Below are 21,635 nucleotides of genomic sequence, written 5' to 3' on the forward strand. Positions count from 1 at the left end.
GTCAAAGAGGTGTCAAAAGTGAGATTAACCAAAAAAAACTGCTCTATGACTTCAAAAGAGGGGTGCAAATATGGCTTGTTTTCAACATTTTGACAGAATAACAGTTTTCCTACATGATTGTATACCAATTTAATCCAACTTTGAAATGAGATATGGACATGGAATTTTTACAGCCTATTAACAAGGTTACAGATGAGATTTGCACGGCACAATTTTCCTGTATTTGAAGTAGTTTTTGAAAAATCACATTTTGAAATTTGAAAGAATTTTTAATATTTTTTGATATATAAACCCATGTAAAATCATAAAAACAAATTGTATTTACAAATCCTGCCGTACAAATCTTACAATAAATAGTGTCAACATATTTATAACTAATTTGGTAATATTAATACTATCCAATTATTATTAAATTCAAATATGTAAAAAATATGAAAAATTAAATTTTAATATTTACTGGTGTCATATTTCAAAATCATGGCTGCAAATATACAATTTTTATATTCATTGGAGAAAATATTAACTAAGGGAGTTATACTGAAAATTTGAACTAAATATCTTGATTCTAACACTTGAAACTTGACATTAACTCTGATAAAAGAATTTGTGCAAAAATAGCCTTTCCAACCACCTTAACAAGAACAAATGTGTGAAACGTGTTGCTGTCTTTTGAGATTTTGTGATGACATGAATTTTAAAGTTGTGTTTTCTCTAATTCTAAGACTTGTTCATTAAATATGTAACTCCCGACATACAACTTTGACTGCCCATGAAAATCCTGGTGTCAAAACTTACAAGATGGTGGATAGATATACGAAAATGAAGATTCACGCAAACTGTTCATCTCTGCGATAAAATGCAAACTATGTACAAGACGAAATGGTAACAAAATTTTATCTTCGTCATTGGTTATGGTTTGACAGATCTTTCTGATGCTGTGATAAAATGCTGAGTATATACAGATGATGTGAGATATCCGGTTGTTAGGTTCCCTATTGAAAACATTCCCGATAGGACGCGAAATAGGCGTTTTATATTAATAAACTATATTTTCTGGACATCGTCTTCTCCTTTGCTCTCTATTTCGAGCTACGACTTAAGTCAGCAAAGATTGGGCACGATTTCATGTATTGTTCACACGGGTGTGTTAGGTCTGCGTAATGTTGGCTCTGCCCTAATGAACACCACTGTCTAACACAGTTGGAGCTGGTTGCAAATGAATACTTTGCTCTTCTCTAATATTTTATCGGAAGACGTTAATGAAACAGATAAAAATTAGCCCGGAAGCCGAATTTATTTCTATTTCCTCAAGTGTTTGAAAATAAAGTGTTCAGAACCATGCAAATCATATAATACAATTGAATGAAAGGACAATCTGTAGAATTTTTTGTCCACTGAAAAAGCAGCAAGAATATGACTCTTAAATTACAAATCAGTGAATTCGAACAAGAACTTAAGGTGGTTGGAAAGGCTATTTTTGCACCAATTCTTTTCTCAGAGTTAATGTCAAGTTTCAAGTGTTAGAATCAAGATATTTAGTTCAAATTTTCAGGATAACTCCCTTAGTTAATATTTTCTCCATAGAATATAAAAAATGTATATTTGCAGCCATGATCTTGAAATATGACACCAGTAAATATTAAAATTTAATTTTTCATATTTTTTTTTCATATTTGAATTTAATAATAATTGGATAGTATTAATATTACCAAATTAGTTATAAATATGTTGACACTATTTATTGTAAGATTTGTACGGCAGGATTTGTAAATAAAATTTGTTTTTATGATTTTACATGGGTTTATATATCAAAAAATTATTAAAAATTCTTTCAAATTTCAAAATATGATTTTTCAAAAAGTACTTCAAATACAGGAAAATTGTGCCGTACAAATCTTATCTGTAGCCTTGTTAATAGGCTGTAAAAATTCCATGTCCATATCTCATTTCAAAGTTGGATTAAATTGGTATACAATTAATGTAGGAAAACTGTTATTCTGTCAAAAATGTTGAAAACGAGCCATATTTGCACCCCTCTTTTGAAGTCATAGAGCAGTTTTTTTGGTTAATCTCACTTTTGACACCTCTTTGACACTCAAAGAATCTAAAAATGCATTTACAATAGCAGTCACTCACTCTGAATGCCAGCACCGCCTTGTCAAACTTTCCTGAAAAACAGCAAATAATGACTTTCCCTTTTCAAACATTTTATTAAAAGCTAGGGGACCTCTACCATAGTTAATACACTAAGGACTCCCCAACTTCTTCTTATTTGGTCAGTTTTTCAGAAGTTTTAACAGGCTATAACTCTGCAATGCCTTTGTGCCCAAATGTCTAGTTTTTTTTATTCCACAGAGAATGTTGACTACTTTTATATCTTAATAGTTTTGTTGAAATTTATAACTGACGCTCTAGCCTTTCCAACCACCTTAAAGATAATAGACCACAACATGATAAAATGACTCCTTCCTTCCCTTCAAAAATAAGGAGGACGGGGAGTCCAGGTCTTGGGAAATTATCAAAGTAACGCGATCTCTTCCAACACCAGGAAAACGCACATAATACATACGGACATTGAATGTTCCATATATAAATATGTACATTTTAATGTGCCTTTTTATTTTTACTGGTTGTATATATTTCATATCCTAGGGACTAACTGTTTATGCGTGATTTTGCACCTGCTTCAGTCATTAAATTGTCTGCAGACCCTAGATTCGTTTTATTGTTACCTTTTGATAAATATAAGTTAATAAAACATGAACAAATTACACTGAATAAAACGAAATAGATATCATGTTCACTGAATAAAACTAAGTTATCCACGAATTTATGAGAGATGTATTAAACTCATTATCCGCCCGAGACAAACACTTCTTTTTGCAGAAGTAAATGTGTGAAACTTGTCGCTATCTTTTGACATTTTTTAATTACATAATATCAAACGAACTTCTAAGTTCCCACTTCATTAATTGTGGTGATGGTAATAAATATTGCATATACCATATGGCAAACAATTATTTGATTAATTACTGCTTGCCTTAAAAGTTGTTTTTATCAATAATTCTAAGACTTGTTCATTAAATATGCAACTTTCGACATTCAACTTGCCCATGAAAAATCCGGGTGTCAACACTTGCAAGATGATGGATAGGCATACGGAAATGAAGAAACTGCGATCACAGTGATTAAACATGTAAACTATACTACGTACAACATAAAATGGATATCAAGTTTTGTCTCCATCATTGGTTATGGCTTAACAGGTTTTCCTGTTGCTGTGATTAAATGTGATAAATACTGAGCTCAAACAGATGGAAGATGCCCGGTTCGTAAGTGTCTCAGAGATAACAGTCACGAAACGAAATTGAATGGGTTCTTTAGCGTTATGAGCATGATTTCCTCCACATTTTCACCTTTATTTCGAGCTCCGGTTTAGTCAGGAAAGGTCAGGGAAGGGTCTCATACATCGTCCGGTACATCTGGCTTATCAAACGTCAGCGTGATGTAGGTTCTGTTCAAATGGACATCATTGTCTGACGAAGTATGATCTGGTTGCATTCGCCTACTTTGCTCTTCTCTGGACTCGTGTTTTATCGAAATATGTTAATATAAGGTTATTCACAAATAACGGGATTTATGCCCAAGTACATCGTGCAGCGGAGGTATTGTCTATCCATCAAATTTTATTTTATATTATTTGCTCATCAACAGCGCCATCAAGCAGCCACTAGAGACAAGAAAATAAAGAAAAGGATAAAATACACTAAAATTTAGTTCAAACAGATGGAAGATGCCCGGTTCGTAAGTATGTCTATCCATCATCTTGCATATTATATAAAGTCATGTAATTGGTGATTAAACTCCGAGAGTACTGTGCCAAAGGTGGTGAAACCTACATGTAATGATATAACAGATATCTGATTGTTCTGTGAAGCGTACTACTATTAATGAACCTGTTGTAAAACACGTGATAAAATTTAATAAAAAATAAGATTTAACAAAAAATGACACATACTTCGCTAATTCTAAGTCATAACAGTAATACAAAACAAACTAGTGCGTTCTTATACATAGTAGCACATAGTAACACCATGTTTGCAAGTGCCTCAAATTGAAAGGATTTTATCTTTACGCAAACTTTTATTTACTTTCAACTATTTTCATAACAAAATAAGAAGCGTAATTGCTCTGCAAAAATGGGAAAGAAACCCAAGGGAATTAGAATACTCCGACAGATAGTACGGCATCGTAGGACGAAATACATGTTTCGTCATGCGCTATTATCGTACACGTTTCAAAAAATGAATAATGTATGATTGCCCTGGAAACGAAAACTTTGAAGTAAAGTTACCCGTCGGTAACCATATTTATCATACAAATTAGCACGCTATATGATGTGGCCTGGCAAATTGCCTTGCCCTAATTATAACAAAATGAATTCAGAAATGTCTAACTGAAGGTACTAATAATGAAAATCTCGTAACAAAATCACTATTAGATAGACATATACATTTAATAATTGAATAAATTGACATCCATATTTACCACATCATTGTCCATTTGCTAAGATTGAATAAAGTGTTCAGATTTTTTCATGTGGTGACCGGTGACTCTAGACAGTGAATCAATTGTTTGGAGGACTTTCTTGAAAGAAAATGGCTGCTGGTCATACATATAATAAACATCTTATTTTATTTTGCATTGTAATTATAGCCAAAATTGAGCAAAACCAGCAGACGTAGTAAGTCTGTGTAATGGGAATCAAAACTTTCGTGACAAAATTGCTATATTGAATTGTATCCCTCAAAAATTGACATTGACACAGTTTGTGGTCCTGTCAGGACACATACGATCGTGACAAAATTGTTACATTTAATTTATCCCTCGAAAATTGACATTGACACCCACAGTAAATTGGTGTGTTTTGTAACCATGTTTGAGGGGACTTTTTAAACGTTATCATACTATATATACTGAAGATCGTTAACCACATAAAACAAGGTTCGATGACACAGTAATACTTTCAAAACTCATATAAGTCTTGTAGAGCCGGAAAATTTGCCTGTTGCAAGTTAATTTACGAACTAGGTTATCAGAGAAAAACTCTCTCAACGACCAAAACACAATTGTGGTAATGAATCATCAACACTAAGTTGTATATACGTCATCAACACGACATTTCAAAGCGGATCGAGTTACAATCATGGAATCATGAATTTTGTTTGTCTTTCAGGTGACATAGATTGTTACATTGTCGTTGCTTCCGTCTCTGGAACCAAGGCTTCCAATTGAGAATGATGTAATTTAGTTTTGTCGGTGGATAGGCTCTCGGTGACACGACGACGTTCCTCAAGACTTTGGCTGTGCATGGTTGGTTCCCTGTCCTGTCGCTTTAGTAATCGTCGACAAGATAAGCATGTGCGATAGAAGTCACGCTGGGAAAAGAAGAGAACCAAAATGCTGGCATTAATGAGTGTCAGGTAAAGTATTTTAGATAAATGTCTTATGTAGTGAAAGATGATCACAGTTTGCAGTTCTGTCAGGACAAAAATCTGTCTGGAGGGTAACACAGAAGGAAATTCCTGGAGAAGATCATCACAATTTTAGGATAAACGTGACATTTTACATGCTTACATGTGAGTGGGTGCAGTTTCAAAATTTGCTGCACCCGTCTTTAAACTCATATAAACATTTTCTGTACACCTGTCGTATCGCAGGTCATGATTGACTATGGAAAGGAAGCGTTGGGTTGTCATTTCTCTCCCTAAGATAGAGGTCTTTGGACGATGTAAGCATGGGCTTTTCTAAATTCTCTCATAGTCACTGAAAAGTAAAGCAAGTGCACTTATTTGTGATAAAATTAAACAGCAGCTTTGCTTTCGACATTTTCAATGAATTAGTCCACATTTTCTATCCTAAAATGAATTTCAAAATTGATTCGAAGAAGCTCATTAAACTGTTACTTTCTATATTTTGCTTAACTCGGTTTTGATATCTAGGGAAAATTACAAGGTGCATGACCCTTTGATATTACTACATCTGGTTGTTAACAAACTTTCAAAATGGTATTCAGATTTTTCAAATAGATATCATTTTATTTATATCACCAAATGTATACTTGAATATACAATGATGCATGCGATATTTACCCTGAAACTCTTACTGATGAAAGCATATATGATTGGATTGAACACGGCATCTGATATGATCAACCAAATGTATCCGCACGCTCTTATTATGTTAACTTCCATCGGATGAGTTGCTAAGAATTCTGTTTTGTGGGTGAGTACCACCATTCTGAAGAGGTGTACAGGAAGCCAAGCAATGGCGAACATCGTCACAGCAAACAGGATGCTGGTTATTGCCTAAAATAGAAAAAATAATGTAAATGTAAGTCTCGTTGGTAAAAAATATAAGAGGCAATATATAGTCCTGCACATTCTGGCAAGTAATTTTGTATTTCAATTTTCTGATCAAAACGCATTTTACAGTTTCTACTTCCTTTTACTAAAAACACCGCAATTGAATCGATAGATACGTCAACATTTAACAGTTTACATCTACGCAGGAATATTTAATGATTACACACTTAACAGTAGTCAAATGCCATATTGAGCATGTGGTCAAATGGAAACTATTATTAGTGTTATAAGCATTCAAATATGACCCCCCTTTCTTTATCTGTTTGAGCCTAGGGACAATTGCACTTGACTTTATGGACTATGACAGCCGGCACGTTTACACCAGTCCTTCATGTATATCTGTATGGTTTTCAAGAACTTGGAGATTTTCATAGTTGTAAAAAAAAAGAACAACGATGGAAATTCTTACAATCTGATGTATTATAAATGTTCCGATACAAGGAGGTTCGAGACATAGCACTAGATGGTTTGAAAGACCTGTGGAATGTTGATAGAGCTGAGAGCATGGGTAAAGGTTGAACATCTGACCATCTGGTGTGCCAACAATCATGCCAGGAAATGCCAAGAGGATTTGACCGGTTGACCTCGCTGTTAATTTTATGCAGGAAATTACAATAACAATGCTTGGTCGAATGACGTAGTGCCTTGAGGGCGGGATCGCCAGTGGTATAGGGGGAGGAGTACCTTCTCGATGGTGATAAGTGGTGCGGATTACCGTCGCCTAGGTGACTGGCGTATACGCGTGCCAAAAGACACCGTCCCGTCTCGGGGCTGTTCTCGGAGCGGGACCGTTTTCTCTGGTTTTCTGTCAATGTTTTCCACCATGGACAAATGGTAACAACACTGAACAAAATCCTAAATTATCTGTTTGTCCACCCAGTTTGTGTCAGTGCCGCTAGAAGAGATACGTGCAAATGTTGATAACGATGTTAATATTGAGGCCTTCTGCAATAATGTAATTGCTGGAAGGGGAAGGGGTAACTAGTTAGATGGCACTATATGGTTTGAAAGACCTATGGAATGTTGATTTTGCTGAGAGCATGAGCAAAATTGGAACATGTGACCATCTGGTGTACCGACAATGGTCTGATACACTAGAAATTAAGGCGGTTCATGACATGACACTTCAAGATTTCGGAGATTTTAGATTTCGATAAGAACGATTAGAATAGGAGGGATGTATAAATTCTTTTCTATCTGTTGTACGCACAATTGGTCATACTGAAAATTAGAACTGAAACCCTTCGTGCCACAGAAGCAGAAGGAAAGCCATTAGACTGACATCGAAGTGTAAGCATCTTAGTGGTAGCGTCATCAATATCGGCTGGCCATATCTAGCACAACAGTGTGTGCAAGATTTTCCATAAAACTGTACCGCATTTATGATTACTTTGTTAATTTGAAGAGAGTTTATGAGGTAGTAAATTTTAGTTTTTTGATTAAAGTATAGTTACATACAGGAAGAGATAGGTACGAAAATGTGCATATTTACGTTCCTAGGATTTTGAATACATGTATTTTTGAACCTGTGTGGAGAAAAATTTGTCTTTGGGATATGACAACTAGTACCAAAATATTGAATAAAGCGTTAAGACGTTCTGGATTACACGAGCTTAAGACTGTTTTTCCCTTCTCCCTAATTTAATGGCCATGCAGCAAACACAAGCAAAGCTGACAGTGTTGAAATGTTGAACAAAAACTACGATTACAAGCTATTTTGCTATCGAAGAGAAGGTTTTCCATGAAGCTGCAATTCTGTATTGACACGTTTATGAACAAGGGGCATTTTAAGTGAGCTGTTGGTAGGTAAAAGACTAGTTACCGACACAGCTAACATATCCATCGCACATGCCCATAGGGGTTTTCTCAAATAATCGCAATCATACCAATCCATAATCCAATGACTGTAAGTCAGAATTCGTAAGACAATAGTTGTAAACATAGACACAAAACAGCACAGAACAGACAGTAAATAGACAGTACACAAACAATGTCATATTCATGAAAGAAAGATATATGGACCTCTGGCCAGAAGACCAAGAAGCGATGTCAGGTGTTTCGAAAATAGTAAGCGCATCCTGCCCCACACATTGCACCCGCCATATATCAATCTATAAGTCAGATAGGTAGTGTTCACAAAGGTAGACTAGACAATGGGCATTATAGGGACCACAGACACAGACTAACAATGTACTTTGCCTACCAAAATGCGATTTATGATGTAAATAAATTTTAGATTAACTTAATTTTCTTTCATTGTAACTGGGAACGTTTTAGAGCAGATAAATATTATTCCGAAAAGCAGTTTAACAAAGGTATATTCTGTTATCATCAACAACGAAGGAAGTATCATTTGAAAAAAAATGCAAAGAAACTCTACGGAAACATTACAGCTGATTTAAAAATAAATCAGACAGACGAATACATTCAGCCTTAAGCGGAAGTCCAAAACGCGATGGGAGAGTTTTCCTGTTTACCGCGAAACCTAATTTAAAAAAATATCATGCTCCTTCATAGAATCAAAATGATATGTCCTGCTCTGGAATAGCTGACCAGTTCGAACCTGTTCTGTTCAGTTTGATGTCAGTAAACTCAAAAAAGTATGCCTCCATGGCTGAACAACATTCGTTAGTCTCTAGTTACGCTACTTATGCTAGTAAAGTTGTAGGGCCACTCTCGTAACGCCACTTGTATTACACTGAGCAACATTTGCTTCTTAGCCAGAGAGACTCATGTTTCAACATACAGATAACCATGTGCCTGGAATATAACCCTATTTCCCATATCGTGAATTTACTGAAGCACTCAATATCCTTGCAATAGTCCATCACCCTCATTCTGAAAACATAAATGAATTACATTCATTTGAAAAGTTCCTCTTTTGTCATTCTTTGACAAAACTAAGAAGATTGGTGTACAATTATAATCACACAATTGATCTTGATTTCCCATAAGGACTCTTACATTCCAGTCTACCCTGCTTAGCCTGCAACACCATAGTTTGATGCACAAAATAACATTTATACCATTCTTACAGGCCTTGATGGATTCTTCTCACACAACATTCGGTTCTCCATATATCAATGCATTTATAATATTCAATCAATATAAATCTTATCTATAGCAAGTCCATCAATTATACAAATGAGCTTGTGTTTCTTTTGAATAGGAGAATGAGTATAACACACTGCAAATTTTGGCTTCGCCATTAGTCGATTTCACTGGCTTCCACACAAGGCTGAAAGTTGTCGTCACACTAAGTTCCTCCCAGTCGCCCCTAGGGTACACAGCCTCTGTTTTCTCCAATCATGAAGCCTTTGCTGCTTTTCATCAGACGCCTTAGTATAGTTTGTTATTTTTTTCAAAGGCTCGGTAATGCCTTTCTGTATCTTTTGTCAGCCTTTCACTCTGATCTGAAAATTTCTCAGGGCTATTGTGCTATGCCAATGCCTTCCTGGCCAAAACCTCACTGTTTTACAAGCTTTGGTAAAGTAGTTATCCCTATCAACTGTTAGGCTATGGTGAACTTCCCAAGTCATTTCTTCACTTTGCTCATCTAGGGCACCACTATAGTCATCTTCTATATTCGTGTGCAAATATATATTCCTCCCTATTTAATATGTTTGGTAGTAATAAGACCAGCGACAAAGCAGACAACCATAGGCAAACCCTCCAAAAATATGCCTCCCTTGCCCTCATCGATGTTAATGTCCCAGCAGTGTCTGCCCTGATCTAAATACACTCAATCATTAGAGCACACTCCCTCTACGTTCTTAACTTGGTACATGGGTAAACCAATGAGCGTTGTAATATTATTTGCAAGAATCCTGTCATTGTAGAGGTTGAATATTGTCAAGACAAGTTCAACAACTGCACAGTCAGCTCTTAGACCCCGGCGAGGAGCTGCGGATGCACTGGACACTGTCAGTACAATACCATTTACAGTGTTTTGCAAGCTTGCCATCTGCTTACTTGTCTTCATGTTAAACTTTATTGCTTTTACAGGCTTGTCTTCATTAGTGCTATGAAGGTTATAATTTTCAGCTGCAGTGTTGATCTCTTTTAACTTTATGACGTTCAGTAATATTTGTCACGGTAAGATATGAGCCCAGTGGGTATCGCTAGCATAGAATAAGCCGCTCACGGAATTGGCCATACGGAGTTGTTGTAACTACTTAACTACTGCAACTAGTGAAGACTCAGCCCTGTCTGCTACATTTTTTGCTACATATTTAAACTGGTGTTAGGGCTTCTGCAATCATGCTAGCTATCAAATGATTGCCAAATCTACTTTGTGTGCATTTGAAATATTGCCATTTGGTGATGAAGGCGAAGTCAAAGTTCGTGTAAAAGAATTAATCAAAATTTCTAAGAGGGCAGAGCGACTTTTTTAGCTTTCCTATCCATTTCAAGTAGAGGAGGTGCATGTTTAGAAGGGTAAATAACCATGTCCTCAAGGCAAATTAAATATGATAATAAAGTGATTAAAACTTATACCGCCATGTTCTAGTTTTATTTAAAAGTGTCGAAAATCAATATTTTTTAAAAGCCTGAATTTTATTTGCGTTTTACAGAAGACACAGGATGGGCAAAATGTTCATAATTGGCAAGACTATTTGTTGACACAAATAGTCACGTTAAAATTTTACCCTGATGGAGCAAAGCGCTTGCAAATCATGTTGTAGGCACACCCTTTGGTGATGCATAAGCTTCTTTTAATCGCAGGGAGGCTGTCAGGACATGTGGCAGAACCTGTCAGCTACTGCTGACGGTGACCTGGATCCTAAATTAGCTTTGCACACCGTGATATACAATTGTACCTGATGACCAAATTGACAGTGGTTTGCTTTGAAGCATTGGCATTACGCGAAGTAGACATATTGTCTAAATAGAGGTGTTGCCAACGCTGTCAGGTGTAATTATCAGCTGAGCAGTAATTCAAGTCGACCACAGTGAAATCAACTCTGCCAAAGTTTAAACATTGTCTTGCAGCAGTTCAGATGTAGTCAAGACAACTACACCTGAAAGCAAGTGATAAGACTTGGACAGTGCTTGGACATATGTGGTGGTGTTGTTTAGACTAGGTCTGACCGTCTGCTAGACAATGTTTCAACTTTTGCAGAGTTGATTTTTTTTATGATCGACTCCTGGTACCGCTTAGCTGTTAATTGCACCCGACAGTGTTGGCAACACCTCGATATAGACGATATGCCTCGTTCGTCTAATGCAAATGCTTCAAAGCAAATCACTGTAAATAAGTCAGCAATGCTGGACAGGGACATCCCCATACTGAGAAGAATAGTACTTCGCTTTTTTAGTTGTTCTTTTATTGTAATACTGGTTTTTATGATCAGTTGCAGAAGCACAACTACAATCTATGTGTCTCCTTGCTGATTAGAAAAGTGTCGGCTTCAGTTTAACTGAGAAGGTAGGATATTCTTGAAGAGAAAAAAGTAATCATGGCACGGTGTTTAGAACATACCTTTTGCTTGGATCGTACTTCCATTCTATTGTCAGCACATCCAGGTAACTTGTACACCACAGCCTGGCAACAACGCGCAAGTAACAAATTCCGAGTATGAGAAGGGTCCGATGTACATCAGCAGAAAGACGATCCACATGTACACTTTCTACCGTCAACCGCACCAACCATTGGCCAACTATTGCCACACACAGCTGCGGTTCTGTTCTCAACAAGGGGGTAATAATATAGTTCGTTTAAGATAGGGTAGGGGCAGCAGATGACAAGGGCTGCAATCCAGATTAGGATGATGGTAATAATCCTGTGCCATTTCTTCGCCTGTGTTAGCGAAGGATACATTATTGCTCGATATCGCTCTATGCATATGGCTACCAAAGTGAAGATGCTGACAATTTCGGATGCCTGTAAGGAGAATTAAATATTAGCATTAGCATTAAATGTAATGAAGTATCTAGCATAGTTAATTGTGTATCATCAGATTTTAAACATGGACTGATTAGACCATTGACTAAACCATGTGTAGTTTCATCGCAATGAATGATGGTCATATAAATTCTTTGAAATGACATGAAATTGCTGAACTCTTTCTTGTCTCTCTCTCAAACTTATCAGACAACATCACAGTTACATTGTAGAAATTCAAATAAAGGCAAAAGTCTTTTTCAGCTTTGCAATGCAAGACAAGGCAAGGCATGGCAATGAATATTCACGGAGAACAATTAGAGCAACATTAATGTTTTTGCTGTCATTAATAACTCAATATTTCTGGATATATAAATCATAAATATATTGAAAAAAAGGTTCTTTACAAAGTAAAGTGTACTTCGCATGATCACCTTTAGGCTATATAACTTTATTATTTGATTAGTTTGTATTTTGTTCATGTCTTTTTTTGTTCATTATCTGAGTTCCTGTGACAGGACGATACAAGAGTAAATGACACTACATGGAAAGAGGAGAAGACCAGATATGAACTGAATATGCTAACGTGTTTTACAACAGGTTCATTAATAGTAGTGCGCTTCACAGAGCAATGAGATATATGTTAACACTGTATGTAGCAGGTTTTTTTCAAGTTCGCACAGTACTCTCAGAGTTTAATCACTAATTACAAAACTTTATGTAATATGCAAATGAGCTGTTCATTATCTTGACACTGCTCAATGCTTTATGGACAATTAGATATCCATCAGATCAACATTTCTAGCACGTTTTATTTAATTTAATGCTGTAATTGTAAAGTAATGTCACTAATTACAAAGTTCATTAAATATGCAAATACACTCTAAATTAACTTGACACTGTTCAATGATTCATAGCACAATTAAATATTTATCAAATCAATATCTGTAGAACTTTTCACAAAATTTTGGTGCCGAAATTTCAGAGTTATATACCTAATTTCAAACTTTATTTAATATGCAAATGAACCCTTAATTAACTTTACACTACTAAATGCTTTACAACACAGATACCTGTCGTATCAGTACGTGCAGCAGTTTTCATCACATTTGATGCAGTTATTTCGGAGTTATATGACTAATTATAAGACTTCATGAAATATGCAAATGAGCTAATTATTAACTGGACACTGCTCAATGCTTCTCAGTACCATTGGATATTTATCAGATCAACATCTGTTTCAAGTTTCATCAAATTTAACGCTGTAATTTTGGAGTAATATCACTAATTACAAAGTTCATTAAATATGCAAATGAACCCTTAATTAACTTCACACAACTAAATGCTTTACATCACAATTAGATATTTGTCGGATCAGTATCTGCAGCAGATTTCATCACATTTGGTGCAGTATTTTGGAGTTATATCACTAATTACAAAACTTCATAAAATATGCATATGACCTATTTGTTAACTGACACTGCCAAATGCTTCGCAATACAATTAGATATTTATCAAAACAATATCTGTACCCAATTTCACTGACTTGGGTGCCGTAATTTCAGAGTTATATACCTAATTACAAAGGTTATTAAATATGCAAATCAACCCTTAATTAATTTCACACTACTAAATGCTTTACACTACAGTTAGATATCAGTCGGATCAGTATCTGCAGCAGATTTAATCACATTTGGTAAAGTTATATCGGAGTTATATGACTAATTACAAGCCTTCATAAAATATGCAAATGAGCTATTTATTAACTTGACACTGCCTAATGCTTCTAAGTATAATAAGATATATATCAGATCAATATTTGTTGCAAGTATCATCAAGTTTGGTGCTGAAATTTCAGAGTTATCTCACTAATAACAAGTTCATTAAATATGTAAATGAGAAGATAATTTACATGACACTCACAATATCATCATAATGTTCTAAGATTGTCATCTGTGAAAAGTTTCATGAAATTTTGTGCAGTACTTCTTGATATATGTCTACACTGTCATTACCGTCTCCATAGGGAAACCATTATACAGAAAACACCAATATTGCATAACTTCATTAATATGCAAGCCACACTAACCAAAATCTAATCAGAACTTGCAAGTAGCATATGGTACCTGTGTACCAAATCTGACTTGAATCCGTTCTGGCGTTTCTGAGTTATCGTGTAAACAGACAGACAGACAGACACACATACACACACACATTGACACACACACACACACACACGGACAGACAGACAGACATCGCTATGACAATAGCCCACGTGTTTACACACTTGGGCTAAAAATCGTTTCTACACCTAGGCTTTGAAAAAATAGACGTACACTTACCGTATGCAAGTAGGAGACCAGTTTACACATGGCGAAACCAAATACCCACTCTCCCATGACAGTGCTCGTAAATAGAAACGGCAGGCACACAAGACTAAGAGTCCAATCAGACACAGCAAGGTTAAAGATCAAAGGGTTAAAAGACGTTTTCCCCTTCTTGGCATGTGTTAAAACGAAAACTACAACGATGTTCTCCACTACAGACAGTGCAACACCAATAGTGAATATTGCTGTCAATATTTTGACCACACTGTCATCTATTGTATCGAGTTCGTAACGTCCATTATCAAAGTAATCATCTGGTTCTGTTGACGGACTTGGCGTCAAATGTATCATTGTTGGAACAGGACTCGTCATTCCTGAGAGAGAGAGAGAGAGAGAGAGAGAGAGAGAGAGAGAGAGAGAGAGAGAGAGAGAGAGAGAGAGAGAGAGAGAGAGAGATATGTGAAATTTGCTACAGAAAAAAATTGCTGCACTAAAATGAAATTTGAAACAATATTTTGGCGGATATATAGCGTGACCTATCATCGTCAACGCATGCGTTCGTCGTTGTTCTGGTATACTTCACATTTACGTTAGAATGTCTAAGCTCTAAGGCCAGCCGTTGTCTTGAAAACAATTTGCTCGCACAGGGTTTCTGTACTCGTTGTCAAAAAAGAAACAGAGCGCTCCACACTTACCAATAACGTTTTTATGGACTTTGGTAAGAGAAAAGCCAAAGGTGAGCTTAATAGTTTTAAATTTCGTCTCATACTCGTCTATTAAATAATTAATTGTTTATGGTCAGCTAACACCGCTAATCCTTCAATGTCCGGTGAATGCAGTATATTTTATATAATGAAGTCAATATAAGGGACTGGACATAAATTACAGGGGGGGGGGTGGGCCGGTGTTTTTCGAAACACCGCTGCATCAAAAATAGTGACCCTTCAAAAGTTCATGCACAAAAATTAGTGACCCTCCCCCTTATCCGTGCATGAAAATAAGTGACCCTCCCCTGTTACTCAATACCCCCTCAACAAACCCGCAATGTGTTCAAGACCCCCTTCTGACTTGCTATACTTTTTAAGTCGCCCTCCCAAAAGGAAGGCAAAATGTGGCCGATATAACGTGTTGTCCACAAAATATCACTTCATATGTGTGTGATAATTCATGTAAATGTACTTTGCTTGAAGTGGCAGGTAAAAAGTGCATGCCTGTACAAAAAATATAATTTTTAGATTTCATCGATAATGTTGATTCACTATACATGGTAGTCGACTATAAGAAAACAACGAACGTGTATTTTCCAGTATAAAACTAGCAATATCTGTTCATATATAGATGTTTAATAACTGATATAGATATACTTGATTAGCATGGGTTGTTTACAAGTGCACATGTTAACAAGATATTTGATTTTGGAATTTCGCTCAAAATGTTGATCCACCATACATGGGAGTCTATGACAAAACTGTAAGAAATTTTTTTAGAATTAAAAATATGCACTATTTGTGCATATATGGACCCTGAATAATTGACATAATTGTGCTTGATTAGAAGAGGGTGGTAACACGTGCATCTGTGTACAAGAACTTTGTTTTTGGAATTTCGCATAAAATGTTGATCCATTATACATTGTAGTCTATGACGAAACTATGAATAATTTTTTTAAAATACAAAACTTGGCAAATCTGTGTATTTATGTATGCTTGATTATTGATATTTATGTTCTTGATTAGACTAGAGTGGTTACAAGTCCATGTGTGTGCAAGAAATTTGATTTTGGAATTTCACCGAAATGTTGATTCACTATACATGGCAGTCTATGATGAAACCCTATGAATAATTTTTTTCAAATACAAAAATAGGAAAATCTGTGCATTTATGTACACTTGATTATTGGTATTAATGTTCATGATTAGACTAGAGTGGTTTCAAGTCAATGGGTGTGCAAGAAATTTGATTTTGGAATTTCACTGAAATGTCGATTCACTATACATGGCAGTCTATGATGAAACTATGAATAATTTTTTCCAATACAAAACTAGGTAAACCTGTGCATTTATGTACACCTAATTATTAGTATTAATATTCATGATTAGACTAGAGTGGTTTCAAGTCTATGGTTGTGCAAGAAATTTGATTTTGGAATTTCACCAAAATGTTGATTCACTATACATTGTAGGCTATGAGGAAACTACAAATAACTCATAGGTTATCTGATCCAAAATTGTTATTCAAAAGTTGTTCGACCTGAAGCTTCCAGTTGTTATTGATGACACTATGCACTATTCTGAATAGTTTGTATTCTGTCAATGTCCTCAAAAAATAAAAAAATGTACATACAGCGACATGAACGTTTGACACCGACCTATACCCAATGTATTGTCAATGGGAGAATGATGTCAAATAAGTGATCTCCCAAATTGTTATTGAAAGAGTCATTATAGGGGACAGTTATGCACAATAGAGGAGTTGAATAAGTAGAAATAATGACAATTTAAATTAATGTGGCTGCTTGGATCATCAATACATTGTTTATTATACCTGAAATTTGCGCCCAAAGGGCGAGCCGAAAATGATAATGGCAGAAAATGAAAGTGCCAGGAGGTATTTTTTCTTTTTTCAGTATTCCATATTCTTCAATACGTGCACATGCAATTTCAGCTTTGATGCATGAAAAAAGGTGACCCTCCCCCATAGGCTTGCACAAAATTTTATGACCCTTCAAAAATGCTTGCGCGAAAAATGGCGACCCACCCCCAAAAAACACCGGCCCACCCCCCCTGTAATTTATGTCCAGTCCCTAAATGTACTTTTCATTCTCGGTTTGATTTGTCTCTTATGTTATATACTCATTTCGCCTGATGTTCGTGTTTGCTATCATGAATATTCGAATACAGGATTTTAATTAAGAGCTTCGGACGTAAACCACTTAAGCTCTATCAACTTCTTTCCTTTGTGATATATAAACACCGAAATATTACAAACCTTTCCAAATCACGGTGAATGCAACAGTGACGACTCCCCGTGAAGGTGATGTTTGATTCAATGGTTACAAAATTTTAAATGTATACAGTCACCTGTAATCTAAGTATGGCCATATATGGTCAAAGGTAGGTTCCTTGGTATCAAACATGCCCATGTGAGGGCGCTGTTTTTGAAAAGCGGCCACCCGCTTAAAATCTTAATTGGTTATATATTCTCTTTTCCTGGTAACTGTGGCAAAATTGGCACAGGTGACAGTATACATTTAAAGCTTCAAAGAACATTTCACAGAAGCATTGCAAGACTAAACGGGAAGTCACCCATTGTCTGTCTCGGTTTTTCCTAGACGGCAAAGCCTTCTTTGAAATTCTTGTCAGCATAAATGTTTCGAAGGATTTGCCTAATTATGATAAAGAAACGTTTCAAAGATAGTCCAACTACTGCAACAACTATTGAAGTCAGAGAGAGAGAGAGAGAGAGAGAGAGAGAGAGAGAGAGAGAGAGAGAGAGAGAGAGAGAGAGAGCGGGGACACGCCAAAATCCGGTTCAACCGGTGTCAATCAATCACTCAAACACAATTTATATAGCGTCAGAATCCAAGAAAAAATCTTTTCAATGGTGCTTAGAAGAATTGTTCCGCACAGTAAGCTAGTTTGAAAAGATGTGTCTCGCAGTAAGTCATCAACAGTTTTGAGCACAATTAGAGAAAGCGCTACTGCCATATGTCTTGATGTTGTATGTTGTTGTGGCCAACAAGCCCTTGTTCGCCGACCGGAGAGAACGTTGAGGATTGTATGACTTAATTAAATCACAAATATATCCCGGGGGTTTTATTATGCAGAGCTTTGTATGTAAGTAGAAGAATCTTGTAATTTATCCTGAAGCGGACTGGCAACCAATGTAGACCCTGAAGGATTGGTGAAATATGTGTGAATTTCCTTGAGAGAGTGATTATTCTGGCAGCAGTCTTCACTTAATATTAATAAAAATCTTTTGAAGATTATACACCGGTTGAACTGCCACGTTGTTTACCGGCATGGCCAGTTTAAAAGTAAACACAATTTTATGAGCTTTGGCTTGATATTAAGCGGCAAGCCCTTTCCTCGCCCTTTGGCGTGATGCATTCAACCGCCTTCTCAAATTACGATCCAGTTAACTCATACATCAAAACTCACGAACGAAGATCAAATTAAACTAAGAAAAGAATTTGACATTATATTCATCGACATTGGAATTTGAATAACCATGCATCAACATCAATGACACTTAATGAGGCCACTGTTGTTGTAAAATACTACTCATTCATCAGCCATTCCCCGAGAAAATCATGCAATCGACGAATTTAAAAGACTTTGCGTGAGCCTATATGTTAAATTTAAGTAGCTTTGTTCTGTTACGCTTTTGTATGATCAATACATCATGAATTCATCATGTCATATTTTGATACTTTCATTTAAAACACACAAGGGAGAAAAGAGCGCTTCCACTTACATGTCTTGATGTTAGATTAGCTTAAGTTTGAAGCTATACTGTAGCATAGCATTGTTCAAAATTCGCATCATTTGTGTCTATATATTCATGGATCCGGCTCACAGACTTGATATTTGACTTCTGTTCTTCTGTCAAATACAAGCATTCGCATTATCATTGTCTAAGTAGGGGTTTCATCAAAACTTTGTGGTCTGAGAGGGTAGGAAGTATATTATTTTGATGGAGGCATAAGAAAAAATTGCCGGTCTACTCGCGGGCTGTTGTTACTCAACGCTCCTTAAAGCCCAAACAGCTTCGAATGTCAAATAAACCGATCTCAAAATATTCTCAGTTTTCAAAGAGTTTTCTTTGAATAAGACTCATTAAAGACTGAAAAAGTGTATAACACTGTCATAAGCGTCGAAAGTGGCATGTAAATCCAAACGTTCTGCCATCATTTTAGATGTTTCCGCCATTTAAAAAATCATGTGACAGAGAAGATGAAGATTTCGATAACTTACTGTCGTCCATCGTGTGGATGCATTCAAGTAAATGGCAACATGCTCGTTTCTTTGATGATTACAATGCATACGTGCACGGAATACTGATTTGTTTGTCCTTTCTATGGTGCGCCATTTTACGGGTGCGGCAAAGTTTATTATTGAACTGGTTAAAATATGTAGTCGTGGTCCAAATGAGGCAGCAGCGATACGTCTATGCATGTCCTTCAGTCAGCTCATTAACACGAACCAACGTTGGTTTAAAAAATGAAATCATGGAAAAAATTCATATAATTCGCAGCTAGTCGACGCTTGCTGTGATCAATAAATTAAGTGGTGACTTGAAAGAGAATCAGAAACCAACGCCGATACTCGAGGGTGGTTGTCGAGAAGAAGGCCAATCTTGAAGACGCAAAGATTCAACCCGCCACGTTACTTTGTAAATCCCATCCGTGTGAACATGCTGACAGTAGTTCCAATTTCGGAATAGACCTTCATCGACATCTGAACGTGCAAGTAGTGTTGGGTCTACAAAATATTATATACCCTTCTGAAGATGTTCTCTTACCTTCAAGACTTAGGATACTCCGTGTTGAATAAGAATACGTCGGTTTGTATTAGACGCTGACTATGTAAAATCATAGGATGTCTCCTTACGTGTTCATCAAGCGAAATCACTCGAGAAACTGAGTCGTAAAATTGCATACGTAATTATGCTGTAGAGCCTCGTTTTCAATCTTCTGGGAAATGTCAACATATTTGTATTTATGTTTTGTATGTGTCTCGTTAATTCTTTTATAGAGCCGACATACAACAGCTGGAACAACCAAAGTGAACTGAACATGGCGGATGTACTATTTTGCTCTCCGTGAACGTGTTTGAAAAGCCTGATTTAGAATATGTTTTGTGGTTTAGAAGGAAAAAATATATCACGAAACTTGAAACTATGTATCCCTTTATCAAATAGAATACTGTTGCCGTGATATTTATGCATTTTAAGGCGACTTTCCGAACGACGCTTTGTACTTTATTTTTAGTAAAATGACGTCATTGTTTAGTATCTTCTGACCTTTTGGGAGAGGTCATAGAGGCCTTGAGATACAACAATACTGATACCACATGATCACTAAGGTTCAAAGTTTATCTGTGCTAAATATGGTAGGCCTACCTTAGAGACCGCCTCAGATTGTCGCAGAAGTTCAAAAAGCGAATTCATTCGTTTAGGGGGGAGGGGTTTGACCTCCATTCATTTAGTGAACTTCACTTTCACACTTTTATTTTGTGATCACAAGTTTTTGTGTGTTTATTTTAAATTAAAGAAAAACTGCACACTCGTGCCAACAAATTTGTAACTGTTTCCATCTTGTTCGTTCCCCAAACACAATTTACCGATAGTAACATTGTATCCTAAACCTTTCATTCATCGAATTATTCAAAGACAAAAAGTATTATTTTTTAAAAGGTGCTATTTATAAGCGTCTGATCTAACCACTAGATGTCTTTATTCTCACTTGTTATGCACCTGGTCATAGTCGTTTTAATATGATTGAACACGCCTGGGCCCCCATGTCGAAGTTTCTCGCCGGAGTGACTCTAGCTATATGTCTACCTGGTGAGGAAAAAACACCGTGTAAACAGACTGATATAACCGAAGCCCAAATTCGCTGTAAGGAATCAAAGCAAGTGTCTGCGACAACGCAATCAAACAGTCAATGCATACTGGAACGGCCAGAACTGGACAGGGTTTCCTATAACAAGTGAGGGATATGCGTGTATGGGTAAATCGCCTGAACCGTATGACGATTACTCGGATGTTACTGCATTTGCAAGTGCTGGCATTAGGGCATTGCAGACCAAGCCTCGGTTTGTTTAATGTTGTAATGTGGCAAGGGGAATACGTCTTTAGTAGCTATAGCAAAATGCAACATTGTACTCTCAGGCAGACATGAACATTTCGCACTTTTGAAGTTTCGTTTAGGGGGAGGGGGTTTTGATCTAAACGAAGAAATTTCGTTTCTTGAACTTCTGCGACAATCTGAGACGG

At 36.3% G+C, this 21,635-nt stretch overlaps 1 protein-coding gene across 1 annotated transcript; it reads right to left on the reverse strand.

Moving 5' to 3' along the window:
- Window positions 1-1,262: 1,262 nt before the first annotated feature.
- Window positions 1,263-20,309, reverse strand: LOC139114077 (tachykinin-like peptides receptor 86C). The gene is made up of 6 exons (XM_070675586.1): window positions 20,160-20,309; window positions 14,652-15,010; window positions 11,908-12,309; window positions 6,153-6,368; window positions 2,429-5,438; window positions 1,263-1,452 (listed from the first exon to the last, which is right to left on the reverse strand). The coding sequence occupies exons 3-5, from the start codon at window positions 11,929-11,931 to the stop codon at window positions 5,250-5,252; spliced, it is 429 nt and encodes a 142-aa protein (XP_070531687.1). The 5' UTR covers window positions 11,932-12,309; window positions 14,652-15,010; window positions 20,160-20,309; the 3' UTR covers window positions 1,263-1,452; window positions 2,429-5,249.
- Window positions 20,310-21,635: the final 1,326 nt, after the last annotated feature.

The sequence above is a fragment of the Ptychodera flava genome, chromosome 16 (genome assembly GCF_041260155.1).
Source record: "Ptychodera flava strain L36383 chromosome 16, AS_Pfla_20210202, whole genome shotgun sequence".
In the NCBI taxonomy this organism is placed as follows: Eukaryota; Metazoa; Hemichordata; class Enteropneusta; family Ptychoderidae; genus Ptychodera; species Ptychodera flava.

Excerpts from the sequence above, each read along its gene's own strand:
- LOC139114077 (XM_070675586.1), bottom strand. The coding sequence starts at position 11,931 with ATGGAAGTACGATCCAAGCAAAAG. Across the intron at positions 6,369-11,907 it reads AAGTACGATCCAAGCAAAAG|GCAATAACCAGCATCCTGTT; the intron begins GTATGTTCTAAA and ends TTTCTATTTTAG. Across the intron at positions 5,439-6,152 it reads TCATCAGTAAGAGTTTCAGG|CGTGACTTCTATCGCACATG; the intron begins GTAAATATCGCA and ends TTCTTTTCCCAG.